The sequence below is a fragment of the Temnothorax americanus genome, unplaced genomic scaffold (genome assembly GCF_048541705.1).
Source record: "Temnothorax americanus isolate GAGA-0224 unplaced genomic scaffold, ASM4854170v1 Scaffold8, whole genome shotgun sequence".
NCBI classification, from domain to species: domain Eukaryota; kingdom Metazoa; phylum Arthropoda; class Insecta; order Hymenoptera; family Formicidae; genus Temnothorax; species Temnothorax americanus.
This window is the reverse complement of record NW_027509802.1, coordinates 4730001-4753603: the sequence shown is the minus strand read 5'-3', so window position 1 is coordinate 4753603 and position 23603 is coordinate 4730001. Positions and strand designations below refer to the sequence as shown.

The 23603-nt window shown below is 29.1% G+C and overlaps 1 protein-coding gene and 3 long non-coding RNA genes across 5 annotated transcripts in view; 2 read left to right on the top strand and 2 right to left on the bottom strand.

Annotated features, from left to right (window-relative positions):
* The first annotated feature begins 9740 nt into the window (after positions 1–9740).
* LOC143907082 (uncharacterized) lies at positions 9741–12947 on the top strand. 2 transcript variants are annotated; one of them, XM_077423603.1, is made up of 7 exons: positions 9741–10460; positions 10731–10996; positions 11530–11691; positions 11863–12115; positions 12287–12355; positions 12467–12553; positions 12791–12947. In XM_077423603.1, the coding sequence occupies exons 1-7, from the start codon at positions 10134–10136 to the stop codon at positions 12848–12850; spliced, it is 1224 nt and encodes a 407-aa protein (XP_077279729.1). In that variant the 5' UTR covers positions 9741–10133; the 3' UTR covers positions 12851–12947. The 2 variants fall into 2 exon arrangements, with proteins under 2 accessions (XP_077279729.1, XP_077279730.1); XM_077423604.1 differs by lacking the exon at positions 12467–12553.
* A 2195-nt stretch (positions 12948–15142) lies between these two features.
* On the top strand, positions 15143–18169 carry LOC143907285 (uncharacterized). The gene is made up of 3 exons (XR_013259820.1): positions 15143–15522; positions 17395–17520; positions 17782–18169. It is a non-coding gene; the product is annotated as an uncharacterized LOC143907285 (long non-coding RNA).
* Positions 18170–18619: 450 nt separating this feature from the next.
* Positions 18620–19535, bottom strand: LOC143907284 (uncharacterized). The gene is made up of 3 exons (XR_013259819.1): positions 19471–19535; positions 19119–19220; positions 18620–18702 (listed from the first exon to the last, which is right to left on the bottom strand). It is a non-coding gene; the product is annotated as an uncharacterized LOC143907284 (long non-coding RNA).
* A 2431-nt stretch (positions 19536–21966) lies between these two features.
* The window catches only part of LOC143907282 (uncharacterized), a 175068-nt gene continuing 173431 nt past the window's right edge, over positions 21967–23603 (bottom strand). The window contains exon 6 of the long non-coding RNA XR_013259817.1: positions 21967–22088. This is a non-coding gene — a long non-coding RNA (uncharacterized LOC143907282). The remainder of the gene's footprint in view (positions 22089–23603) is intronic.

Here is a 23603-nt window from a genome sequence, read left to right as displayed (position 1 = left end):
TAAATATATATATATATATATATATATATATTATATATATATATTTCTGTCGGGCGCTGGTGCTGACCACAGGTCTCGCCAAGTCGCTAGTGAGGGTGATTTGTGGCACTTAGCGCGCACAGAAATTACTCGCGATTCTTTAAGTTGGCAAACAACAGAAAATTGTCTTTAATATAATAGTAAACAAAAACTAATAGTATACGAACTCAGAAGTGAACTGTCTCGTGCCGGATTGGAAGTGTGTCCAAGTGCGTAAAGTCGCGATATTTATACAGAATTAAGGAGGCGGGATTATTTTTTAATATGATTCGATTGGTGGAGTTCTCTTCCGATCGTGACGTAACTTTCGGTTTTTCTCCTATCCCTCCGAACTAGATATAATTATCTATTTTTTGCGTAAGTGCAAATTCCTTCCCGTGTACCATTCTCTCGCGTTATGCATACGTTTTATACATAAATTCTTTTACGTTTTTAATACAAAAATGGATGTTGATTATCTGCCAAAGACATAAAAATGTGTAGTACAAGTAATCTAATTTTCTTACTTATTCATTTACATTGAATGGTATATGTCCGTTGAATAACGAAAACAATATCTGCGTTTTATTCGTGATTATCTATTTAATTATGAGAACAATTAATTATTATAGGAACAATTTACGTAAACTTTGATAAAACACTTCATAAATTAATAAATTATAATGTTATTAACGAACGACGAATATAGTACTTTGATATCTGTTTTCTCTATAATTTTTCCTTCCATATCTTATAGGTAAATTGCGTACCATGGTCACTCAAAATTGATTGTGGTTTTCTGATATTTGGAATGTATTCATTTATAACTTTACTAACACACGTATATGCCGTCGCTTTCTTTATTGGATACAATGCTACATATTTCGTAAATACGTCTATCATCACAAATAAGTATTGAACACCTCCTCTGGAAGAGGCCCATATAGATCTACTGTTACTAATTCTCGTAGTGACGATGGAATGATTGCTTATTGATATTTAAAACTAAATGTTCTTACTCCGCTTACTCGATCGTATACTTATTACGATAATCTGACTTCTTTTCAAATTTATTTTACATGAAACTTTTGTTTGAATAAATAATGTAGGGAAAATATTTATGTAACATTTATTTAATATCTATTTTGCATTAATTATATTTAAAATAATAATTTGTAAAAAAAATTACTTGATATAGTTATTTAACTATGTATGCTCTGCTTTAACGAAAATCATTAAAACAGTTAAATCGTGCAAAATAACCAAGCATCTCGATTCAAGCAGTTAGGGCTTACGCTGGGAGTTTCTTTAGTTTAATTATGCGTGGGAAGCACACACACACACACACACACACGGGGGGGGGGGTGCGAGGGGGGGCCTTGTAAAGCGAAATTATAAAGCACATGCATGGAGGGGTGCAAGAGGGCTTACATGCGTGAGCGCACGTGAACAGGAAGGCTTTTCTCCCCTGCATTCCCTTCCCCCATGCATATACTTTATAATTTCGCTTTACAACGTAAATAAAAAGCTACATTATGTTAACAATAAGAACTTAATTTAGTAAAAAAATCATGATTTTATTTGTTAACAGTTACAAAGTCCGAATTAAGCCACACCTAGGATTGACTAGTCAAAGTCCGAAGTGATTTTTCTTAGTTTCTAACTTTGACCAGCTGTATTAGTTATTCCTAGAATTGACTAGTTAAAAGCCGAAACGCAAAACTTATTTCGGGCTTTGACCAAGACGTTTGATCGTTCCCCAGGATTGACTATAGTCAATTCTAGGAATGCCCGCGTTTCAGGCTTTGACTATAACATAGGATGAATAATAATATCCGCTAAACTTTGATATCTGATGCATATGTAAAATCATTTTCGATTGTCAAGCGATGTCAAGTGTCAAGTAAACGGATCGAAATAACTGCAACTAACTACGTCAATGCATAAATGTCAAGGTGCTATGTATACCAAGTTTGTCTGGAACTTTTCGTTAAGCTTTTGAGTAAAATATCTCTGAAACTTTTAAGGAGGGTGGTTCCTTAAATCAATTTGATAAGAATGAATTAGTTTAAATTTATGGAGGATAATATACTACGTTTACGCGAGCGTTATTTCTGTAGTAACTTACGATAATTTACCCGTTTACGCGGAGTAAATTATCGTAAGTTTACTACAAAATCTCGTTTACGTGAAAGAATTATCGTAAGTTACTACAGAAGTAACGCTCGCGTAAACGTAGTAACTTACGATAATTTACCCGTTTACGCGGAGTAAATTATCGTAAGTTTACTACAAAATCCCGTTTACGCGAAGGAAAATCCCGTTCGTTTATGCGAACAAATTATCGTAAGTTACTACAGAAGTAACGCTCGCGTAAACGTATACATAGTCGGTTCTTATTTCGAGACCGTCTTAAGTAATATCTTAAGATGCTATAATACGGCTCTGTGATTGGTCCATAACATCTTAAGATTGTACTTAAGACGGTCTTAAATATAAGGTCTGACTATGATGAATACCGGCCTGTGATTGGTTAGACTCGTAATCTGAGGAACCAGGTTCGAGTCCACTAGACTCTATACTTCTAACGCCGACGTCTTATATGATGACGTCATGATCAGAAACGTCACTTTCACTTTTTCGACGCTGGCGGCGCAGGTATCGCCTGTTTCGATATCGCGCGCGTATTTCGAAATTAGGTCGATAGACTTATCGGTCAGGATGAGGAAGATTTTTATTTAGGTAAATTAGGTATATAGATAATATATATATTGAGTCAATTGCTTCATGTTTATCTGGAGAGATTTCGTATCCTTACATTATTATTACTACCGCTGCCGGAAAAGAAGGTTCTCTACGCTTGGCAGAAAGTGCCGCTAGGGAATTTTTAAGTCAATTCTTATGAATCAAGCTTGAATTCGATGTCTAGGTGTCCCAGGTTGCCGATGACGAGGTCCAGATAGTACACCGAAAACTACGAAGCGCAGTATGTGGACCTCGTCAACGGCAACTTGGAACACATGGCCATCGAATTCAAGGTATTAATACACCTGGACACCGAAAACTATAGAGCGCGCTATGTGGACCTCGTCATCGGCAACCTGGGACACCTAGACATTGAATTCAAGCTTGATTCATAAGAATCGACTTGAAATTTCCCTAGCGGCAGAATTAAAATTATGTCATGACATAATAAAAATCGCTGAATTAAAATTATGTCTAGACATAATAAAAATTGGATGAATTAAAATTATGTCTGACGTAAAAATAATTATCAAAAATATCGATACCTGAAGATATCGGTACATATACAGTTGCGAACAACATTCAGTAAGACACGCAAATAAAAATAAATAAAGAATTTTACAGTTAACGACTTATTAACATTAATCATGCTTTATTGCGATTATGTTTTATGTTGAAATTGAAAAATATATACAAGGTGTACAACTAAAAGGGTTACAGATTATTATTTAAAAAAAACTAAGCAAAATATTAAATTGTTGTTTTCTTTAGAAATAATAGTCCGTAACACTTTTAGCTTCATACCTTGTATTATATACGGTTTATAAGATTATAAGATATATTGTTTATAAGATTAAGATGCGTAACACTACAAAAAGGCGTGATATCCGTACAAAATTACCTTTTTAAAAAAAAGGTAAAAAAGAGCGCCAAGTACACGCATAATAGTGTATATGTATTATGTTGTTACCCTGTTATGTTGTTACCTCGAAAAAAAACAAAGTGATAGTATTATACCTCCAAATAGCTTTATCTTGTACATACTGTTTATACAATGCGTAATATACTACAAAAAGGCGTGATATCCGCACAAAATTACCTTTTTTAAAAAAAGGTAAAAAAAGGCGCCAAGTACACGTATAGTAGTGTATATGTTGTTACCTAAAAAAAAAAGAAAGTGGTAGTATTATACCTCGAAAAAACCTAAGTAGCAAGTGGTAGATCTTTATATCTCGAAAAATCTCGAAAAAATCTAAGCAGTAGTATCTTTATTTCCGAAAAATTATAACCCAAGTGATACACGTCACAAAATTATGTTACCTTATCAAAAAGAAGAGTCGCGCTTCAAGTGATCTATTACAATTACAAAAAAGAAATGATATCTCTTTAAATTAGAGCGCTAATTACAGAGAGAACATGTATATTGCCTCAAAAAATAATTGTTGCACTACTTTGAAAAATCTTTACATTGTGTCAATTAGAAAAGAATGTATGATAACAATTTTATAAGATTAAAAAATTTTATTTAAATTTAACAAGGGAATACAAGATATTTAAATACAAAGTTTATACATGTGTATTTTTTAATGGTCACAAAGAATTACAGAGGTAACAGTACAAAATACAAATATTTTATTACAATATTTAATCCAACGAGGGAATACAATTTGTATTTAAATATAAAGTTTATATATGTATTTTTCAATAGAATAAAAGATTTAATCACAAAGAATTACAGAGGTAACAGTACAAAATAAAAATATTTTATTAAAATACATAAATTTTTTTTGTAAAAAAACTTGGCGCTGTTAGATCTCGAAATTTTAAATAAATAAATAAACTTATTCTATACTTAATTATAAGCCGCATTATCCGCCGTCCGCGGCGTCACGCACACCCATATCATTCACTCCCACATCCACGCTGATAATCATTTAATATTACTCCCATCGCATTCTTCTCTGAATTATTTTTATTTATTGTTGTCCTTATTTATTTAAAATTTCAAGGTCTAACAGCGCCAAGTTTTTTTTACAAGAAAAATTTATGTATTTTAATAAAATATTTTTATTTTGTACTGTTATCTCTGTAATTCTTTGTGATTAAATCTTTTATTCTATTGAAAAATACATATATAAACTTTACATTTAAATACAAATTGTATTCCCTCGTTGGATTAAATATTTTAATAAATTATTTGTATTTTGTACTGTTACCTCTGTAATTCTTTGTGACCATTAAAAAATACACATGTAAACTTTGTATTTAAATATCTTGTATTCCCTTGTTAAATTTAAATAAAATTTTTTATACTTATAAAATTGTTATCATACATTCTTTTCTAATTGACACAATGTAAATATTTTTCAAAGTAGTGCAACAATTATTTTTTGAGGCAATATACATGTTCTCTCTGTAATTGGCGCTCTAATTTAAAGAGATATCATTTCTTTTTTGTAATTTCTGTCTAACTTTATTATTTAATATTTGTAATTCTAATAATTGTGTCTAAATATTAAGAATAAATTTCAACTAATTACTGTAATCAATTATAATAATTATCTTACATGGCTACAAGAATTATAATTATTATAATATTATTTTTATTATATCGTTTATAATAGAAATTTATTATTATTGGCTACATAATAATATGTTACTTATTCAATTATTTTATATCTAGTAATTATACATATACTTCTAACATATTTGAAATAATGACTTTTGTAAAACCTAATATTAATTGATTGATTGCGTAATACATAGATATATATTTGTTTTTACATAGTGAATAAATTTAATTATTGATGATTATAAAAATTCACTCCCTAAAAAGTTCCTCTCAATAAATGGCATCGCAGGCTAATCTTCATCTGTCATACAATTTTAATATCAAGTAAGATAATATCTATTTCAATTAGCACCTGCAAAAAAATTAAATTGTTTGTCAATTATTGTCACTAATAGCAAATAGCTAGCAATCGATCAGCTCGTTGTGTATATTTATAAAAATTAAATAATGTATAATTATGCTAATGCATTAATCGAACGACATATTATGTCGCCTTGATAAATGAGCTGTATACATATTGATGGAATGTGTCTGAATAATAAGTGACGTTAGTTTGCGGCAGGAACCGCGAGTGACGACTATGGCAACCACCGTACAACAGGCTGTACATCCCTTACTTCTGACTTGTTCTGTTTTCGGCATAGGTATATCTACTTCCCGAAAAAGTTTTATTTAAATATTTTTTATAATCTGACAGTGTGGACCAGTTACGGTTGTCTTTGTTATTATGTGATAACCGCACTTAAGGCAGGAAAATGGTATCAGACAATTTCTAATACAGTCCATGTACGAATTGGCGTTCTCACCACCATTATTTCTATTGTTATGACTGTATATCAAGACAAGGTATATGTTTATTCAAAATTTATCGTCAAAATATTAAATAATTTTATAGCAAAGATAATATTCCTTCAAGTAACATTGTTCACTTACTTACGTTTTAGAAAATAAATACATTTGATAACACTCACCTAATGCTTTAAATTGTTTCCTAATGCTGTTCAGAAATTTAGATTATTTTATGAAAAGACTTGCCGTTGTAGACGATACGTTGGAAGAGTTAGGCACTCAAAAAATATATCAGAAACTGCATGCATATGCAAAAAATGTCTTAATTGGATGGTTCGTATGTAGCTACGTGGCAAATGTATTTGATATGACATGGTGATTCTATGCGGTGCAGGATCATCGGTGTATGATTATACCTAACATAATAAATCATTTTCACCATACCAATATGTTGATAGAGTTATTAATTATGACTCTTTTATGCATGGTTTGTATAATTTTTTAAATATTTATATGTAATATAAATTTTTTTAAATTTATCTTTTTATCAATACTATACTATACTACTTTTTATTTATTATTTATTGTATATAATAAAAGAAAGAAAGCAAGAAAGAGAAAGACGAGAAGCAAAAGAATGCTTCAAATAATGCACATTTTAAGAAATATAATAACGTTATTTTTTTTTAATATAACTAGAAAAGAAATAAAAACTTATAAATTTGTTAGTATAAATAATTTACAAAAGAATACATTATAAATATCTTGCACAGACTTATAAATTACTTTGCTGCGAATTATTTTTACAGATATAAATAAAACAAAATATAATATATTTCTGTATGTCTTAATAATTATCATTAATAATTAGTAATTTTGTATATTCTGAAATTATACAGACACTTTTGATTTGTAATATAAGTATATTGGCACCAAATTTGATAAAGTAAACGAGCACATGAGATATCTAATAATGAAAGAAGAATATGGATTAAGATATATGTGGAAAAAAACTGTACCAAGTACTCGCCGATATATCATGTGTTCTGATTACAAGCTTATTCTGTGGACCTCAATGTAAATCGGTTTACCAATGTGCTAAAACAGATCATTAATAAAACTGATTTAATAATAAATAAAATACATACCAAATTTAAGAGAAATTCAATTTATTTTAAAAAATAACAAAATAATGTTAAAAATAAATTTTGTTTTTTACTTAGGCATCTCCACTTAGAATTATGTCAAATCGCTCGTGATTTAAATACAATATTTGGACCTCAAATGACTATGGAAATGGCAACCTATCTAATATACGTAGCAAGACTGTGTAATTACATTTACATGCAAATACAAACGAAAAGTCGGTATATGTCAATCTTTTGGTTTGGTACGTCTTTCTGGATTTCCCTACATTTGGTCCAACTTTTCAGTTTAAATTATGTCTGTGAGAAAATTAGCTAAGGTAAATATCCAAGTAAATTTCCACATATTTGTGGCTATATGTGTACAGGCACGTGTGTGTGTGTGTGTGTGTGTGTGTGTGTGTGTGTGTGTGTGTGTGTGTGTGTGTGTGTGTGTGTGTGTGTGTGTGTGTAAATTAATAAAATATAATTATTACTAAAATAATAATTTTCGGCATTCATAACAAAAGCTTTTAAATGATATATTTTGCAATGGTTCAATATTATTCCTTAAAAGATTTAAATTATATACACATTAAAAAAACATGTCATTTAAAAACTTTAACATTCAGTAATATATGTAGTTATATAATTTCAGAAATATTATTTGCACAGGTATATTTGTATCAGATTTGACAAACTAAACGAGCATATGCGATACGTATTAGTGAGACAAGATCATGATCTGAGATGTACATGGAAAAAATCTATAGACGCTCATCGACACACTTTATATACTAATTACAAGAAAATATTATGGACTTCAATGTAAATCGTAACACACTGACCAGATTATCGATTTAGTGTTATTTGAATAAAAAAGTTTGAACTTTATTTTAAAAAATAATTAATTAAGATAATTATTTTCTGCAAATTTTCACAAAATAAATTTGCATTATTTATTAAAAAATTATATTTTTTTATAGGCATCTTCATTTAGAATTATGTCGCATTGCTCGCGAATTAAACTCCATCTTTGGAATACAGGTAACTTTTGAAATGACAACGCGCTTTGTATTCATAACGTCATTGGCTTATGGTATATGCATGATGTTAATGCAGGAGCTTTCAAAGGAAATATCACAATCATCATATATATGGATTAATGTCTGCTTATCGTTCTTCGCATTATTAATAAGAGTATACGCTGTAAATTACATATGTGAAAGTGTTATGATTAAGGTAAAATCATTTAATGCAAGATAAAAGTGTATATTCAATAATAATGAATTCCGAGTTTCAGGCAAATGAAATTAACAAAATAATTTATCAAATACCGTCAAATACCCTATTAAATACCCGTCAGAACGCTGATGCACGGAAAAAAGGATGTAAATATATTTTAATAAATAAAATAAATAAAATAAATCGAACTTAAATAATGACTATTTATTTATAAATTTATCAGTTTACTTTTCAAGCAATGCATCATCGGTTGAAATTAACTGGAATGAATTTTTTCAAACCTTGGAAATAAGTGCTTGCAAATAAAGGTTTGCTTTACATTTATCTCTGTCTATCTCTATACTAATTTATTTTTGAGTTTTAAACCATAAAATACAGAAATCCAGAAAATTACTCTTTTAAGATTATCTCCATCAAAACTATTTTTTTTTTATTGTTACCGCAGTACTATAGTTATGGCAAGCGTTTCTATTTTTAAATTTATCTTATAGTTTTGCATAACGATTGTGACGTTCGTGATTATCATGGTGCAAATAGAAGTAAATATCAGTCCTTTAAGTGGCTGATAATTTGCTATCAAAAAAGAAAGTAAGGAATCAAATACTTTATTAAGCTTAATATCATATCAAAATTATTTTTTATATATTTTTATACCAATTAAACAATACTTAGAGACTTATGAAATATTAGTAAGATAATAATTAAAACAAAACTTTCCTTCAGAATGGCTATAAATGTAAGCATCTTGTGTTTCATTTGAGTCTATTTTAATAATAATAGTAATATTATATTTTATACTTGTTCCATATTCTCAAATGTTATAGAAAGATTAAATATAATGATCTTAATATCTTTTTTTTTATTGTATTACAACCCAAATCTATACAAGTCTGAAAAAAGGTAAAGGGGGGGTTCGTGGTATTTTTATTTTCCACTTAATATATATCTACATATAACTAATTAAACTTTAACACTGACAAAGAATTAAAATATAAAACGCGAGAAATAATAAATCTAAATCAGAAATTCTGTTTATGATAAATTACATATAAATATAAACTTCTTTCTTTACAAAATTGAATGCTATAAAAGTGCACATACATATATACATACAGTTTTACACACATAAAACATATATTGAAAATATTATAAATTAAGTTTTTTATTTACATTTATAAATCATATTATTATTACAAAAAGAATTTTACGTACCTTTAATTTACGAAAAACATATTGTGCGCATTAACTTCTATATATAAAATGCTTTATCGAAGCTATCAGCTTTAACTCAAGTCGACACGTGTCGACACGTGTCGTTAAAAGTCATGTAAATAAAGAGTATTCATTAAATACACTTGAGTTCGGTATAAAGACGCAATATCGCAAGGATACTCGTTTATAACCGTGTACATAACGTGCACTTGCTTGCTACATACGTATAAATAATACTTGCACGAGGAAAAAGCAATCTAATCTAGATTATCTATGTGTTTATTCTATCGCTCAATACTCGCTGGTCAAATGACAATTCCAATGTGTATCTTGCAGTATAATTCTCGCAAAGTTTCCTAGAGGATCTACGAAAAGGAAAGTAAAACTGCATGTATTCGAAATTCTTTATATACGAAAAATATTGAAATATGCGTTTGTGTCTCGCGCAGCAAGATACAATTCAAGAATTTATAATTAATGATCCGGAAACTATGACGAAAACGGTCCAGACAGCGCTAGCACCATTATTGATCACCGGCTCGTTCTGCAATTTGGGCTTGTTCGAACATCCTCTTGGACAACCTAGGCCATATCTCACTTTTCTATATTTCTTGACCACATGGAGTCTTTTTGCGTATTTCTTCTACTATCTAGTCTACATCTCTTCTACTTTATTCTTGTACGCGTCTTGGCCTAGTATGATAATAATGATCTCCGCAATTGTGTCGATGCTTGTTAGCTTGTTTCGTTATAAGGTAAGAGTCTTAAAATGTACCACAAATCTCTAGTTTTTCTTAATTTTAAATACACCTTTTTTAAACCTTATATTTCAAATGCTAGTCACATTTTGATAACTTCTTTCTTTATCACATTTTCTATATATATATATATATATATATATATATATATATTTGAATAATAATTTGAAAAATATAAATATGAAAAATATAATTTGAAAAATATAAATTTCTTCTAATCATTCCCCTTTTACATCACGTAATCGATCTATATGATTTTTTTTGAAGGAATTAAAAATGTGCTTACATAAACTTTCCATAGTGGACGACACATTGGAATTGTTGGGATCGTCAAAGAAATATCAACGGTTACGTAATTGGATAATTCTAATGATATCTGGATGGATTGCATTGTCTCTTTTCATGAATATAGTCGACAGTATTTGGCTGAATTACGATCATTTCAGTATCAGTCGTATCTGTGTTCCATTTCTGGGAAATTATTTACTCCATGTCAATACTTTAAGTGCTTTGACTTGGGGAACTATTCTGGGGTCGGTATATACATATATACATATAAATTTTGTAAAGCTACTCGACGCAATGTGCATCAAAATATTTACAATCTAAAAAGCTTAAAGATTAAAAAATTTTTTATCAAATACTTTGAGATTCTTTAATAATTTTAAATAAAATTTCGTCAGTTAGAGAGTTGTTATTGTAAAGAATGCATTGTAAAATGGAGAGATAATAAAATTATATTCTATACACAAAATATAAAATATGTAATATAGAGGAAAGACCCCTATTATGAGACAGGATCCTAATATGAGATGGCGGGTTTTTTACATGATGGGATCAAAAGATGGAGCCTATATAAGGCCTTTTAGCTAAAAATATCTCATATTAGGATCCTGTCTCATAATAGGGGTTTCCTCTATTAAAGCATATAATTAGTAAAAGACAAAATTCTAATTTAGTGTACCTTCTATTGCTAATTAATACAATTAAAATATGTCTATATAATAACGTCTTAATTTTAATATAACAATAAGATATATAGTTAGATCTCTTCCATTAAATTCAGATACACAAGCTCCAGATTCCAGCAAGTCAACAAGCACATTCATGTGCTCTATTCTGATTTTTTAGAGGACAACGCAGATTGTATCAAAAGAAATAGATTTATCATAGTTAATCAGCGGAAAACAGAAGCTAAAGAATGCAAGCGATATATGTGGATTATAATGTAATTTTAAAAAAATTGTATGCATATATATTTCAATTGTGTAAGATACGCAAATCGAAAATTGTAATTAAAGTTTGAATCGATTTATATGCTAAAAACATTTTTTGCTTAGAACTTTTTGTACATATCTCTGTGATTTATTTAATTATAACAATTACGGTTCAATTACAGGCACGTCCACCTACAGATATGCCTCATATCACGCGAGCTAAACAGAGTATTCAATGTGCAAATGACAGTACAAATGACATCTTACTTTGCGTTTATTCTAGAACTGTGTCTCGAAATTTATTCGACGTATATAAGCAAGACTTCAAAATCATCTGGACATATTTTAGACAACATATTTTCTTATGTTTGGGGTATCATGTATAGCGTCATTATTCTCATATTAAATCATATCTGTCAAACTGTCTATTATAAGGTATAGTAGACTAAAATTATTAGTAATTAATTATAATCAGTATAAGTACAATTAACTATTTTGCAACAATAAAAGCTATGTCAAATAGATTTTATTTAAGCTATTTGATCTTATTCTGTGTAAAACTGTTAACGTAGCTGCAAGTTTTAATTTATATTAATGTAATTTCAGGCAAACAAGATAATAGCAAATCTCTACAAATTGTCCAATGACAATCTCGATGAAGACTTACGTGAACAGGTAAATACGCATAATTACTACATAATTTCGTATATAGAATTTTCATGTTAACTATCCTATACATATAAAAATTTGTATTTAGCGTTTATTTAATTATTTTATTTCAATTAGATTCTACAATTTATACTACAAGTAAAACAAACGGAAATAAAATTTGGCTCGGGATTTTCCTACTTTGGTTATAATTTCATTCGCGGGGTATGTTCTACGATTAGTAAAAGTATAAATATATAATAGAATACAAATATATTCAATCTTTTGTAAACTACACATAAATATCTAAATAGCAACATAATATTTAAAACATTTTTTATTTTATTATCTGTATTTTATATTTTTTGTTGTTTTTTTTTACGTATTCAAAATCTTCTTTTCAATTTTTATGCAGTTTAACTAAATTGTTTTCATTAAGTACAATTAAAGCATATTTTTCAGTTCTACAAGTCAATTGTGACAGTCTTGGTGATTGTAATACAGATGGGTTACATTGATTAGAATGAAATACGCAGATGCGCTAACACATATTTGTCACATCTAAGTTTTTAAGAAAACATATATGTATTTTGTAAGTAATAAAAAATAAAATATAAACTTGTCATGATCAATATAAACTTGTCTGTTTTAATTAGTTTTAATTTTATTTAAACTTTTCCTATTAACAGCTTATTTTGTAGTCTTTATTTTTGTAGTCTTTATTGTAGTCTTTAAAAAGGATTCCAATTGTTCTAAATATAAGGAAATATAAAACAGAACTAATAATACTACACTGAAAAAAATTACGTCATTATTTAGTCTGCATTTCACGGTCTTTACTCAACTATAGTGCAAATTTTTTTCTATTTTTTTTTATTAGCAAAAGTAATGCTTTCTTTAACAAATCAATTCTTTTAATCTACATAAGTGCTAGCACATTTATTTCTGAAATTATAGAGATTTATCTTCGGGCCATGTCATCAATGTCAAGGTAATAATCTCCATTATCTCGCAGTGTCATGACGGACGTTTAATACCTCAACGCGATATCCCTAGTTGAATTTCGCAGAAAGAAATTTCCATGAAGAATATTCAAGTGCTACAATACGATAGCTTTTAATCGCATTGTGCTTATTTAGATATGCCATATGGGATATTTAAATATCCTCAAGATTGGCCGAGACTATGTTTCACCATCTTCTATATTCTAATATTATAATGGCTACTTTATACTTACATCACCTTTGAAACATGGATATTTCTTTAAAAATGTAAGATTAGCTTTTTTATAGTTGTGACGGCTATAGTAACATTTGTCCTGAGATATCTATATATGCTGCTTAATTTGTATTACATTAAGGTATAAAAATTTTACATACTTTTGCATATATAAAAAATACAATAATTTCTCGTAGTATATTAAAGAGAAACTACTTTAAAATTATATAATTAAATTATATGTGAGCTATTTTTTTTATTTTAAAAATAGTATAAGTCTAATTTTAAAATGTCTCTTCGATAAATATAAGTACATACAAATATACATACGCAATAGCAATGTAATATGTAGATATATGTGATATATACATATTATATTGCTATATATCTGTCTCAAGATTTTTAGAGAATAGACTTATGCCACCTTAGGCACAATGTAAAATGATATGAAATAGAATCTATAAAAAATAATAATTTTAAAACATTTAATCATAAATATCTAAAAGATATCCTAATATATTTTGCTACATTTTCGTGAAATCGTTTACGGATTTTTGTTTGCGTATAAAGTTGGATCTAGTCATCCAAATTTAAATTAATTATATATGAAATAGGGGTAGAAGAAACCAAAGAAGAGATCGGTTTTGGAGTTTTTTATGCCAATATGTTCATATTGTTGTAAAAGGTCAAAATATCGCATTAAAAAAATGTCCGTATGTATGTATGTGTGTATGTACAGATTTGATGTCCGTGGTTGCTCTAACTTTCGCAAATATTGAGATATCGGACTGTTTTTTTTTTTTTAATCGATAGAGTATCATTCAAGGAAGGTTGGTATTGAATTTAGTGATGATCGGTAAAGGGGTTCTTTTTAAAAAAAATTTTGAATTTTTTTAGAAATGTCCGTGGTTGCTCTAACTTCCGCAAATTTGGAGATATCGATTTATTTCTAATTTTATTATATTTTTCAGTCTTCTTTATTATTTTATTAATATATAATACCAAGATGTGCAAAGAAAAAATATCGAAGATTGATTATTATTAAAGTACAGCAAGTACCTAATATTATAATGTCTTATTTTATGTACACAATTTTCGAAGTACATATTTTTTTGTAACATATTTTTTTAGAATTTTAAAGATTGTCTAAATAAGTTGAATATCGTAAATAATACATTGGAAAAATTCGGGACGCCGAACAATTATAAGAAATTATGTATGTGGATTATGGTTGATCATTGGATGGATTCTTTCAATCTTTGTTATGAATACATTATAGACAGTTTATGGTTAATTGGACAAATTGGCAATATACTTGACATTCGTAATAAACTGCATACGCTTCATATCAATACGCTATATAATATCAAGAGACACGGTAGTGTCACGCGCTAAGTACACGCGGAGCGAGACCGACCGTGACTCTTTTACGCGACGCGACGGGTTGCGAGTACCCGAGATGTTGAGATCTCGATAACGAGTGAACGGATCAAGTTCTAAGTAGGCTTGATCGATAGCTTGGGGTCCAACTAGGGGGGGGGGGGTTTCTCTCATAATATTCCGCTACGTGCCCTACGAGCGGAGATATTGCGACGCAAAGTCCAAATGTGAAATTTTTTTATTAAGATACGTCGTCTACGTCGACCGCTCTTCTTTATAACATACATGTAACAAACAGAGAACGTCACTTTCACTTTTTCGACACTGGCGGCTAGCGGCGTTAGTGTCGCAGTGCAGTGCAGTGCAGACAGTGCGTTCGTTTAGAGCGCTATCCTGTCAGTCAGTTCATCATCTGATCAGTTAACCTATCTCGATCGATCGACAGACACGGTAGTACGCGCGGAGCGAGACCGATCGTGTGACTCTTTATTACGCGTCGCGAGGTAAGGTGCGACCATGAAGTAGTATAAGGAGACATCCCTGGTAACCATCTCCGATAGAAAACGATAAAACAATTTCTTATCGTTTTTAATACGGTTAGTGAATCGTTTATTTACGGTACTCTATCAGAAACTCACGTTACAAAATACTTGGGATCCTATCGTAAATGTTTTATCAGCTATACATCAGTTTTTATCGTTTCTTAATATGGTTAGTGAATCGTTTATTTACGGTATTCTATCAGAAACTCACGTTACAAAATACTTGAATCCTATTGTAAATATCTTATCAGCTATATATCAGTTTCTATCGTTTTTAATATAATTAGTGAATCATTTATTTACGGTATTTTATCAGAAACTCACGTTGCAAAATACTTGGGATTCTATCGGAAATTTCTTATTACCTTTATATCGGTCTCAATCAGTTTTTAACATAATTGAAGTTTCGTTTATTCACGATACTCTATAAGAAATTCTCGATACAATACACATGGGCTTGCATCCTAAATTTCTTATTAGTGGTGCATCGGTTTCTATAATTTTTAATGGTATTAAAGTAGCTATAATTGTCTTTTTAATATGGTTAATAGTGAACCATTTATTTACGATGCCCTGTCAGAAAAAAATTGGAAAAATTTGAAATTTCTCAGCTATATATATGTCAGAACATCTTTAGATGTTTGCTACTCTGCATGCCACCGGATTATAACCGTGTAAAAGAAAAATAAACCGTATCAGAGATCTTTCTATGATAAAAAAAGAACTGCATTTTTTTTTTGAAATAATTAAGCTTCCACCTTTGCGACAACAGCACCAGGAAGCCAAGGGCCAAAATTTTCACGGTTATTAGAGAAATAAAAACAACATTTACATTAGAAACGTCTTATTTAAAATTGCACTAAAATACAAATAAAATATTTTATTATTTTAATCTTAATAACAAATCACACACACACATAAAAATACTTCGACGAACTTTGTTTTCGAAGATGATAAGTTGTATGTCGGAAAATCCTGATAAGAAACGATAGATGTGTCGGTTCGGTTAAGTCGTATAAATATCGACGAGATGTCTATCGTTTTAACCTTATAAAAACATATGCAAAGTAGAAGGTTTTCAAACGATTCAATTTATATCATTAATATACGATAGAAAACGAACCGATTTGCTGCCGTACAGAAGATGATAAGTTGTATGTCGGAAAATCCTGATAAGAAACGATAGATGTGTCGGTTCGGTTAAGTCGTATAAATATCGACGAGATGTCTATCGTTTTAACCTTATAAAAACATATGCAAAGTAGAAGGTTTTCAAACGATTCAATTTATATCATTAATATACGATAGAAAACGAACCGATTTGCTGCCGTACAGAAAATGATAAGTTGTATGTCGGAAAATCCTGATAAGAAACGATAGATGTATCGGTTCGGTTAAATCGTATAAATATCGACGAGATGTCTATCGTTTTAACTTTATACAAACATATACAAAGTAGAAGGTTTTCAAACGATTCAATTTATATCATTAATATACGATAGAAAACGAACCGATTTGCTGCCATAAAGAAGATGATAAGTTGTATGTCAGAAAATCCTGATAAGAAACGATAGATGTATCGGTTCGGTTAAGTCATGTAAATATCGATAAGATGTCTATCATTTTATTCTTATATATCCGTATTAATGCATACGGTAAAATTATTACCATAAATAACGATACATATTATATCGTGTATATACGATTGATTCAGATAGGCAATAATTGTACATATAGAAAACGATTCATAACTATAAAATTTGTATAGTTATTTTCTTATTCGGACCTAAAACGATAGAAACCGATTCGATTCGATTAATGTTTTATCTGTCTTTTAAATATGCAACGATAGAACCGATAAGATACGATTAAAAACGATACAGATATAGCCGTTTTTAATCGTTTTCTATCGGATATGGTTACCAGGGATGACTCCGTAGTCACGAAGTGGTCACAAAAAATGTTTCGTATGGAGGAATGTTCGCTAAATGGAATAGCTTGCAACATTTCGTCGCCATCTTGAAATTGTGACAGCTGTTGAGACACGAAAAGGTTAGAAACAATACGGTAATAAATGTAAAATATATCAGAAATGTGTTTCATAAGTAAATATAATATTTTATAAACGTATAAAAACGTTCTTCATTGGGCCTATACTAAAATAAATAATAATACGCGTAAGTATATATTATATAATTATAAATATATATTATATAATTATAAATAAACAAAAATAAATGTTAAAATTAAAATGAAATATATAATTTAAATACGTTTACCTTAATTAAAATAATATAATTAAATATATTTCAGAAAGACGAATCCCGGATAAAAGTAGAGAAACATAAGGAACTTAAGAATAAAACACAATGGAACATAAGAATAGACATATATATTTTAAATATTTGCAAGATAATTTGGAGTTGATAACTCTTCCGTCTACAGAGTGGAGTTATTCAAGAGAAAATGAAAAGTTTTTTGGTTTCCAAAAAGTAGAAAGTAATTATAGTGTAAAAAAAAGAATTGCTTTTTTATCAAATGGACAGGTTAATATTTATATAAATGATGAAATTCATTCTTTTTCAAAATTTATTGTAATTGTAAATATTGAAGAATTAAATGAATTGTTACAATTTGTTGATAAATTATAAGAAAAAAGAAACAATCGTGAAATTAAGATAGCTTAAATGTAAATTTAATTGTAATATGTAATATTTATTTCAATAGTTCAATTCATATTAGATACTGAAATTGTTATATTTGTACGATCATGAAAGATCAAAGAGTATCATATCAGGTATTATGTTATTTTAATGTAAATTATGTTTACATATTTACGTGTATGTATATAATTATGTGTATATATATATATATATATATATATATATATATACACACACACATATGATTTTTATAAAGAAATTGCAAATTAAATAAATGTTAAACAAATTATATTATAAAATAATTGTATTATAAAATAAAATTGTGTGCTTTAGTTTCTAAAATAAACATTTTGTTTAATTTGGTATTAAACTTACAAAAAAATATAGGTATAAATAATATGTATATTATAATTATAAACAATTAATGTTTTCAAAAAACAAGTTTTTATTATTTTTTTAGTTTTATATTCTTTTTGTAAAAATGCATCTTCCACTCACAAATTCTACTACTTTTTTTTATTTGTACATTTTTTGTACACATAATATTGTACCATGAGATAAACATATCATTCTATAAAAAAAATTAAATTTTTGTTTTGAAATAAAATAAATAACATAAAAGGCATGTTTGTTTATTACTGACAGTTCATTGCCAGTACTGTAAATCTATAGTTTATGTCATGCACATTATAGATTTTCAGTACCAACAGTGAACTGTCAGTAATAAACGAATATGCTTAAAGTAAATATACTCTTAAGCTTACAGCACACAATGCTATTTTGTGTGCTTTATTACTTGCCGGCTCCTGTGCTAGCGAATCAATAGACAGAGTTGATAATCATTTTGTCTGCCAATTCGCTAGCACAAGAGCTTGCAAGCAATTTAGCAGGCAAAAAAGCATCGTGTGTGCTATAGGCTTCACTGTTTTTTATTCTAACTGTAGAAAAAACTTGAAACAAAGTACTTCTTTGAATATAAATACTTACTGTACGAGGTGTAAACAAACTTTTCTTTTCGTCTCCTTTTCTGCCTTCTCTGCTGCTGCATCCTTTAACGCAACAGGCCATTTTTTTCAGAATTTACTTTATCTATAATGTAATCAAAATTAAGAACATTAAACTTGAGACATCTAAAGTAAAACATCTATTATGAGTAAAAAGTTGAAAATATTAATACAGCAAAAATACTATTTATATTAATGTGTGTTTGGACTTAGAAAATATACAAAATCTAATTATTAATAACAAAAAAAATATTGCTCAAAATTAAATATTAATAATTACTTAATTTAATTTACATGGAAATAATTTTAGGTTATAAAAGCTTCTTCTTCCTTACCTCTTAACGAAGCTGGCACTTGATTTCTGTCACACAAGATGACACCCCTGGTAACCATATCCGATAGAAAACGATTAAAAACGGCTATATCTGTATCGTTTTTAATCGTATCTTATCGGTTCTATCGTTACATATTTAGAAGACAGATAAAACATTAATCGAATCAAATCGGTTTCTATCGTTTTAGATCCAAATAAGAAAATAACTATACAAATTTTATAGTTATGAATCGTTTTCTATATGTACAATTGTTGCCCATCTGAATCAATCGTATATACACGATATAATATGTATCGTTATTTATGGTAATAATTTTACCGTATGCATTAATACGGATATATAAGAATAAAATGATAGACATCTTATCGATATTTATATGACTTAATCGAACCGATACATCTATCGTTTCTTATCAGGATTTTCTGACATACAACTTATCATCTTCTTTATGGCAGCAAATCGGTTCGTTTTCTATCGTATATTAATGATATAAATTGAATCGTTTGAAAACCTTCTACTTTGCATATGTTTGTATAAAGTTAAAACGATAGACATCTCGTCGATATTTATACGACTTAACCGAACCGACACATCTATCGTTTCTTATCAGGATTTTCCGACATACAACTTATCATCTTCTGTACGGCAGCAAATCGGTTCGTTTTTTATCGTATATTAATGATATAAATTGAATCGTTTGAAAACCTTCTACTTTGCATATGTTTTTATAAGGTTAAAACGATAGATATCTCGTCGATATTTATACGACTTAACCGAACCGACACATCTATTGTTTCTTATCAGGATTTTCCGACATACAACTTATCATCTTCGAAAACAAAGTTCGTCGAAGTATTTTTATGTGATTTGTTATTAAGATTAAAATAATATAATATTTTATTTGTATTTTAGTGCAATTTTAAATAAGACGTTTCTAATGTAAATGTTGTTTTTATTTCTCTAATAACCGTGAAAATTTTGGCCCTTGGCTTCCTGGTGCTGTTGTCGCAAAGGTAGAAGCTTAATTATTTAAAAAAAAAAAAAAAAAATGCAGTTCTTTCTTTATCATAGAAAGATCTCTGATACGGTTTATTTTTCTTTTACACGGTTATAATCCGGTGGCATGCAGAGTAGCAAACATTTAAAGATGTTCTGACTGATATATAGCTGAGAAATTTCAAATTTTTCCAATTTTTTTCTGACAGGGCATCGTAAATAAACGGTTCACTATTAACCATATTAAAAAGACAATTATAGCTACTTTAATACCATTAAAAATTATAGAAACCGATGCACCACTAATAAGAAATTTAGGATGCAAGCCCATGTGTATTGTATCGAGAATTTTTTATAGAGTATCGTGAATAAACGAAACTTCAATTATGTTAAAAACTGATTGAGACCGATATAAAGGTAATAAGAAATTTCCGATAGAATCCCAAGTATTTTGCAACGTGAGTTTCTGATAAAATACCGTAAATAAATGATTCACTAATTATATTAAAAACAATAGAAACTGATATATAGCTGATAAGATATTTACGATAGGATTCCAAGTATTTTGTAACGTGAGTTTCTGATAGAGTACCGTAAATAAACGATTCACTAACCATATTAAAAACGATAGAAACTGATGTGCAGCTGAGAAGACATTTATGATAAGATTCCAAGTATTTTGTAACGTGAGTTTCTGATAGAATACCATAAATAAACGATTCACTAACCATATTAAAAACGATAGAAACTGATGTATAGCTGATAAGACATTTACGATAGGATCCCAAGTATTCTGTAACGTGAGTTTCTGATAGAGTACCGTAAATAAACGATTCACTAACCGTATTAAAAACGATAAGAAGTTTTTTTATCGTTTTCCATCGGAGATGGTTACCAGGGCGTTCTTCTTCTCCTTCTTTCTTCATTGAAAGAAAAGAGAAGAGGAATGCTTCGAAGCATTTGTAGTGTCACGTTGACCGTAGCCATAATATCATATTGATACATTATTTTATTTTTAGACGTAGCTGTTGATGAAAGAGAATTAGATGGTGACTTAATTTTGGGAGATAGAAATAACGTGGATAAAGCACTGAGAAGCCTGCAAAAGACCGACAGCAGATATAAGTAAGAGAATTTATTATTATTTTTCTTTTTCATACACTTATTGTAATTATTAATTGAATTATAATTTTATTGCAGTAACGCTACTCGCGAACCACGAGAGTCGCGTGGCAAACGGGAAAAGAAAACCGAGGACAGTAAACCAAGCAGCGGAAAAATATCCCTATTCGACTTTCTCGAGGATAAATTACCTGTACAACCTGAGAGCGTCGAAACAACTAATTTGTCTCAAAACAGCTACATACAAATTAATAAAAGTAATCAAGATCGTTTTGAATCAAGAGGACTTGATATTATATATATATATATATATAGATTATATAGAGACATTATTATATAAAGAGATTATATAGAGACAAAGATTAAATCCTGTTGTTCTCAACGTCTGCCTCTGTCTCGTCTACCCCAATGGTAATTGGGTGATGACAATTTATATAAGAAGGCCATGAACCTTTCTTCTTGGCGTCGTATCCCCGCGGCTCTGCCTCTTGGTCTGCGAACTGTAAAATAATAAAATTGTATAAGAAATTTTATGAATTAAATACATATAAAATGAATTAAATTTTTTATATATAACGAGAAGATATTTATTATTATTATTACATACCCAATGTCCAGTTCTATCTCTAAGTTTTGGATCTCCACAATTGAACGGAACTGACGAACTGTGCAATATTTGTATATGTTTTCTATCTTCTGGTATACGTTGAATAAATTGAGGCAATTGAATTCGCCATGTTCCGACAGGTTCATAATCTGAACAACTTCGCAAAAGTGTATCCCACTAAACATGAAACCTTCAGGTGACGTTACATTCGAGAAGAATACATCTTATTTAAAACGTTTCATAATAAATGTTTATACAATGTTGTATAAAAGTTTCAGTAAAACGTTTTATTTCTAACATCTACAGAACGTCGCAAGAACATTCCATTTTGGTATTTAAAACGAACATTTGAAACGTTTTAAATAAAACGTTGCGTGACGTTTAAGCTACATCCAGTTTGTAACGTTACATATTATCCGTTTTGCAACGTTTAGAGAACATTTAATTTGTAATGTGCCATTTAAAATGTAAGCTTAACATTATATATGAAACGTTTCTAAAACATTTATTATAAAATGTTGCATGAATTTTTCATGTAAAACGTTCATTTTGGGACATTGAGAAATGTTTTAATAACATTACATATCTGATTTTACTGAAATGTTTACTGCACGACTACGTCGTACGAGTGTTGCATACTTATATAACGTTTTATTTAATTGTAACATAACAATGTTTCAACAACGATGTATATGTGCGAACTATATGTAGAACGCATAATGCGCAACATACAGAGATGAGCGGGAAGGCGGTACGCTCATTAATTGGATATCACGCGTGCGACTTTATCGCGCTGGTCTGCTGCAGAAGCCTTAAGGCAACGGTGTGAAGGAAAATGCTCATGGCATACGTTTGCCGGTCTTTGGTCTAAACCAAAACATTGTGCTAGAGTTTGCGCTGGCCTAAACCACAGATCAGGTAAAAAAAATTTAAAAAAAAAAAAAAATTTTTAAAAAAAAAAATTTTTTTAAAATTTTTCCCTTTTTCCCCTTTTAAAAAAAATTGGTTTTTTTAAAAAAAAATTTGGGGGAAAACCTTTTTTTTCCGCCCCGGGTTTTTTGGGCCTTTTTTTTTTTTAAAAAAAAGAAAAATTTTAAAAAAAAAACCTTTAAAGAAAAAAAAATTTTTTTTTAAAAAAATTTTTTTAAAAAGGGGGCCCCCAAATTTTTAAATTTTAAAAATTTTAAAAATTTTTTCCCCTTTTTAAATTTTTTTTTAATTTTTTTTTTAAAAAAAAGGGGGGAAAAAGGGAAAACCCCAAAATTTAAATTTATCCCTTTAAATTTAAAAAAAAATTTTTCCAAAAAAAAAACCTTTTTAAAAAAAAAAAAAAAAAGGGGAAAAAAATTTTTTCAAACCCCTTTGGGTTTTTAAAAAAAAAGGGGGTTTTTTAAAAAAAACCGGAAGG

Excerpts from the sequence above, each read along its gene's own strand:
- LOC143907082 (XM_077423603.1), top strand. The coding sequence starts at position 10,134 with ATGCGTTTGTGTCTCGCGCAGCAAGATACAATTCAAGAATTTATAATT. Across the intron at positions 10,997-11,529 it reads ACTTGGGGAACTATTCTGGG|ATACACAAGCTCCAGATTCC; the intron begins GTCGGTATATAC and ends CATTAAATTCAG. Across the intron at positions 11,692-11,862 it reads CGATATATGTGGATTATAAT|GCACGTCCACCTACAGATAT; the intron begins GTAATTTTAAAA and ends GTTCAATTACAG.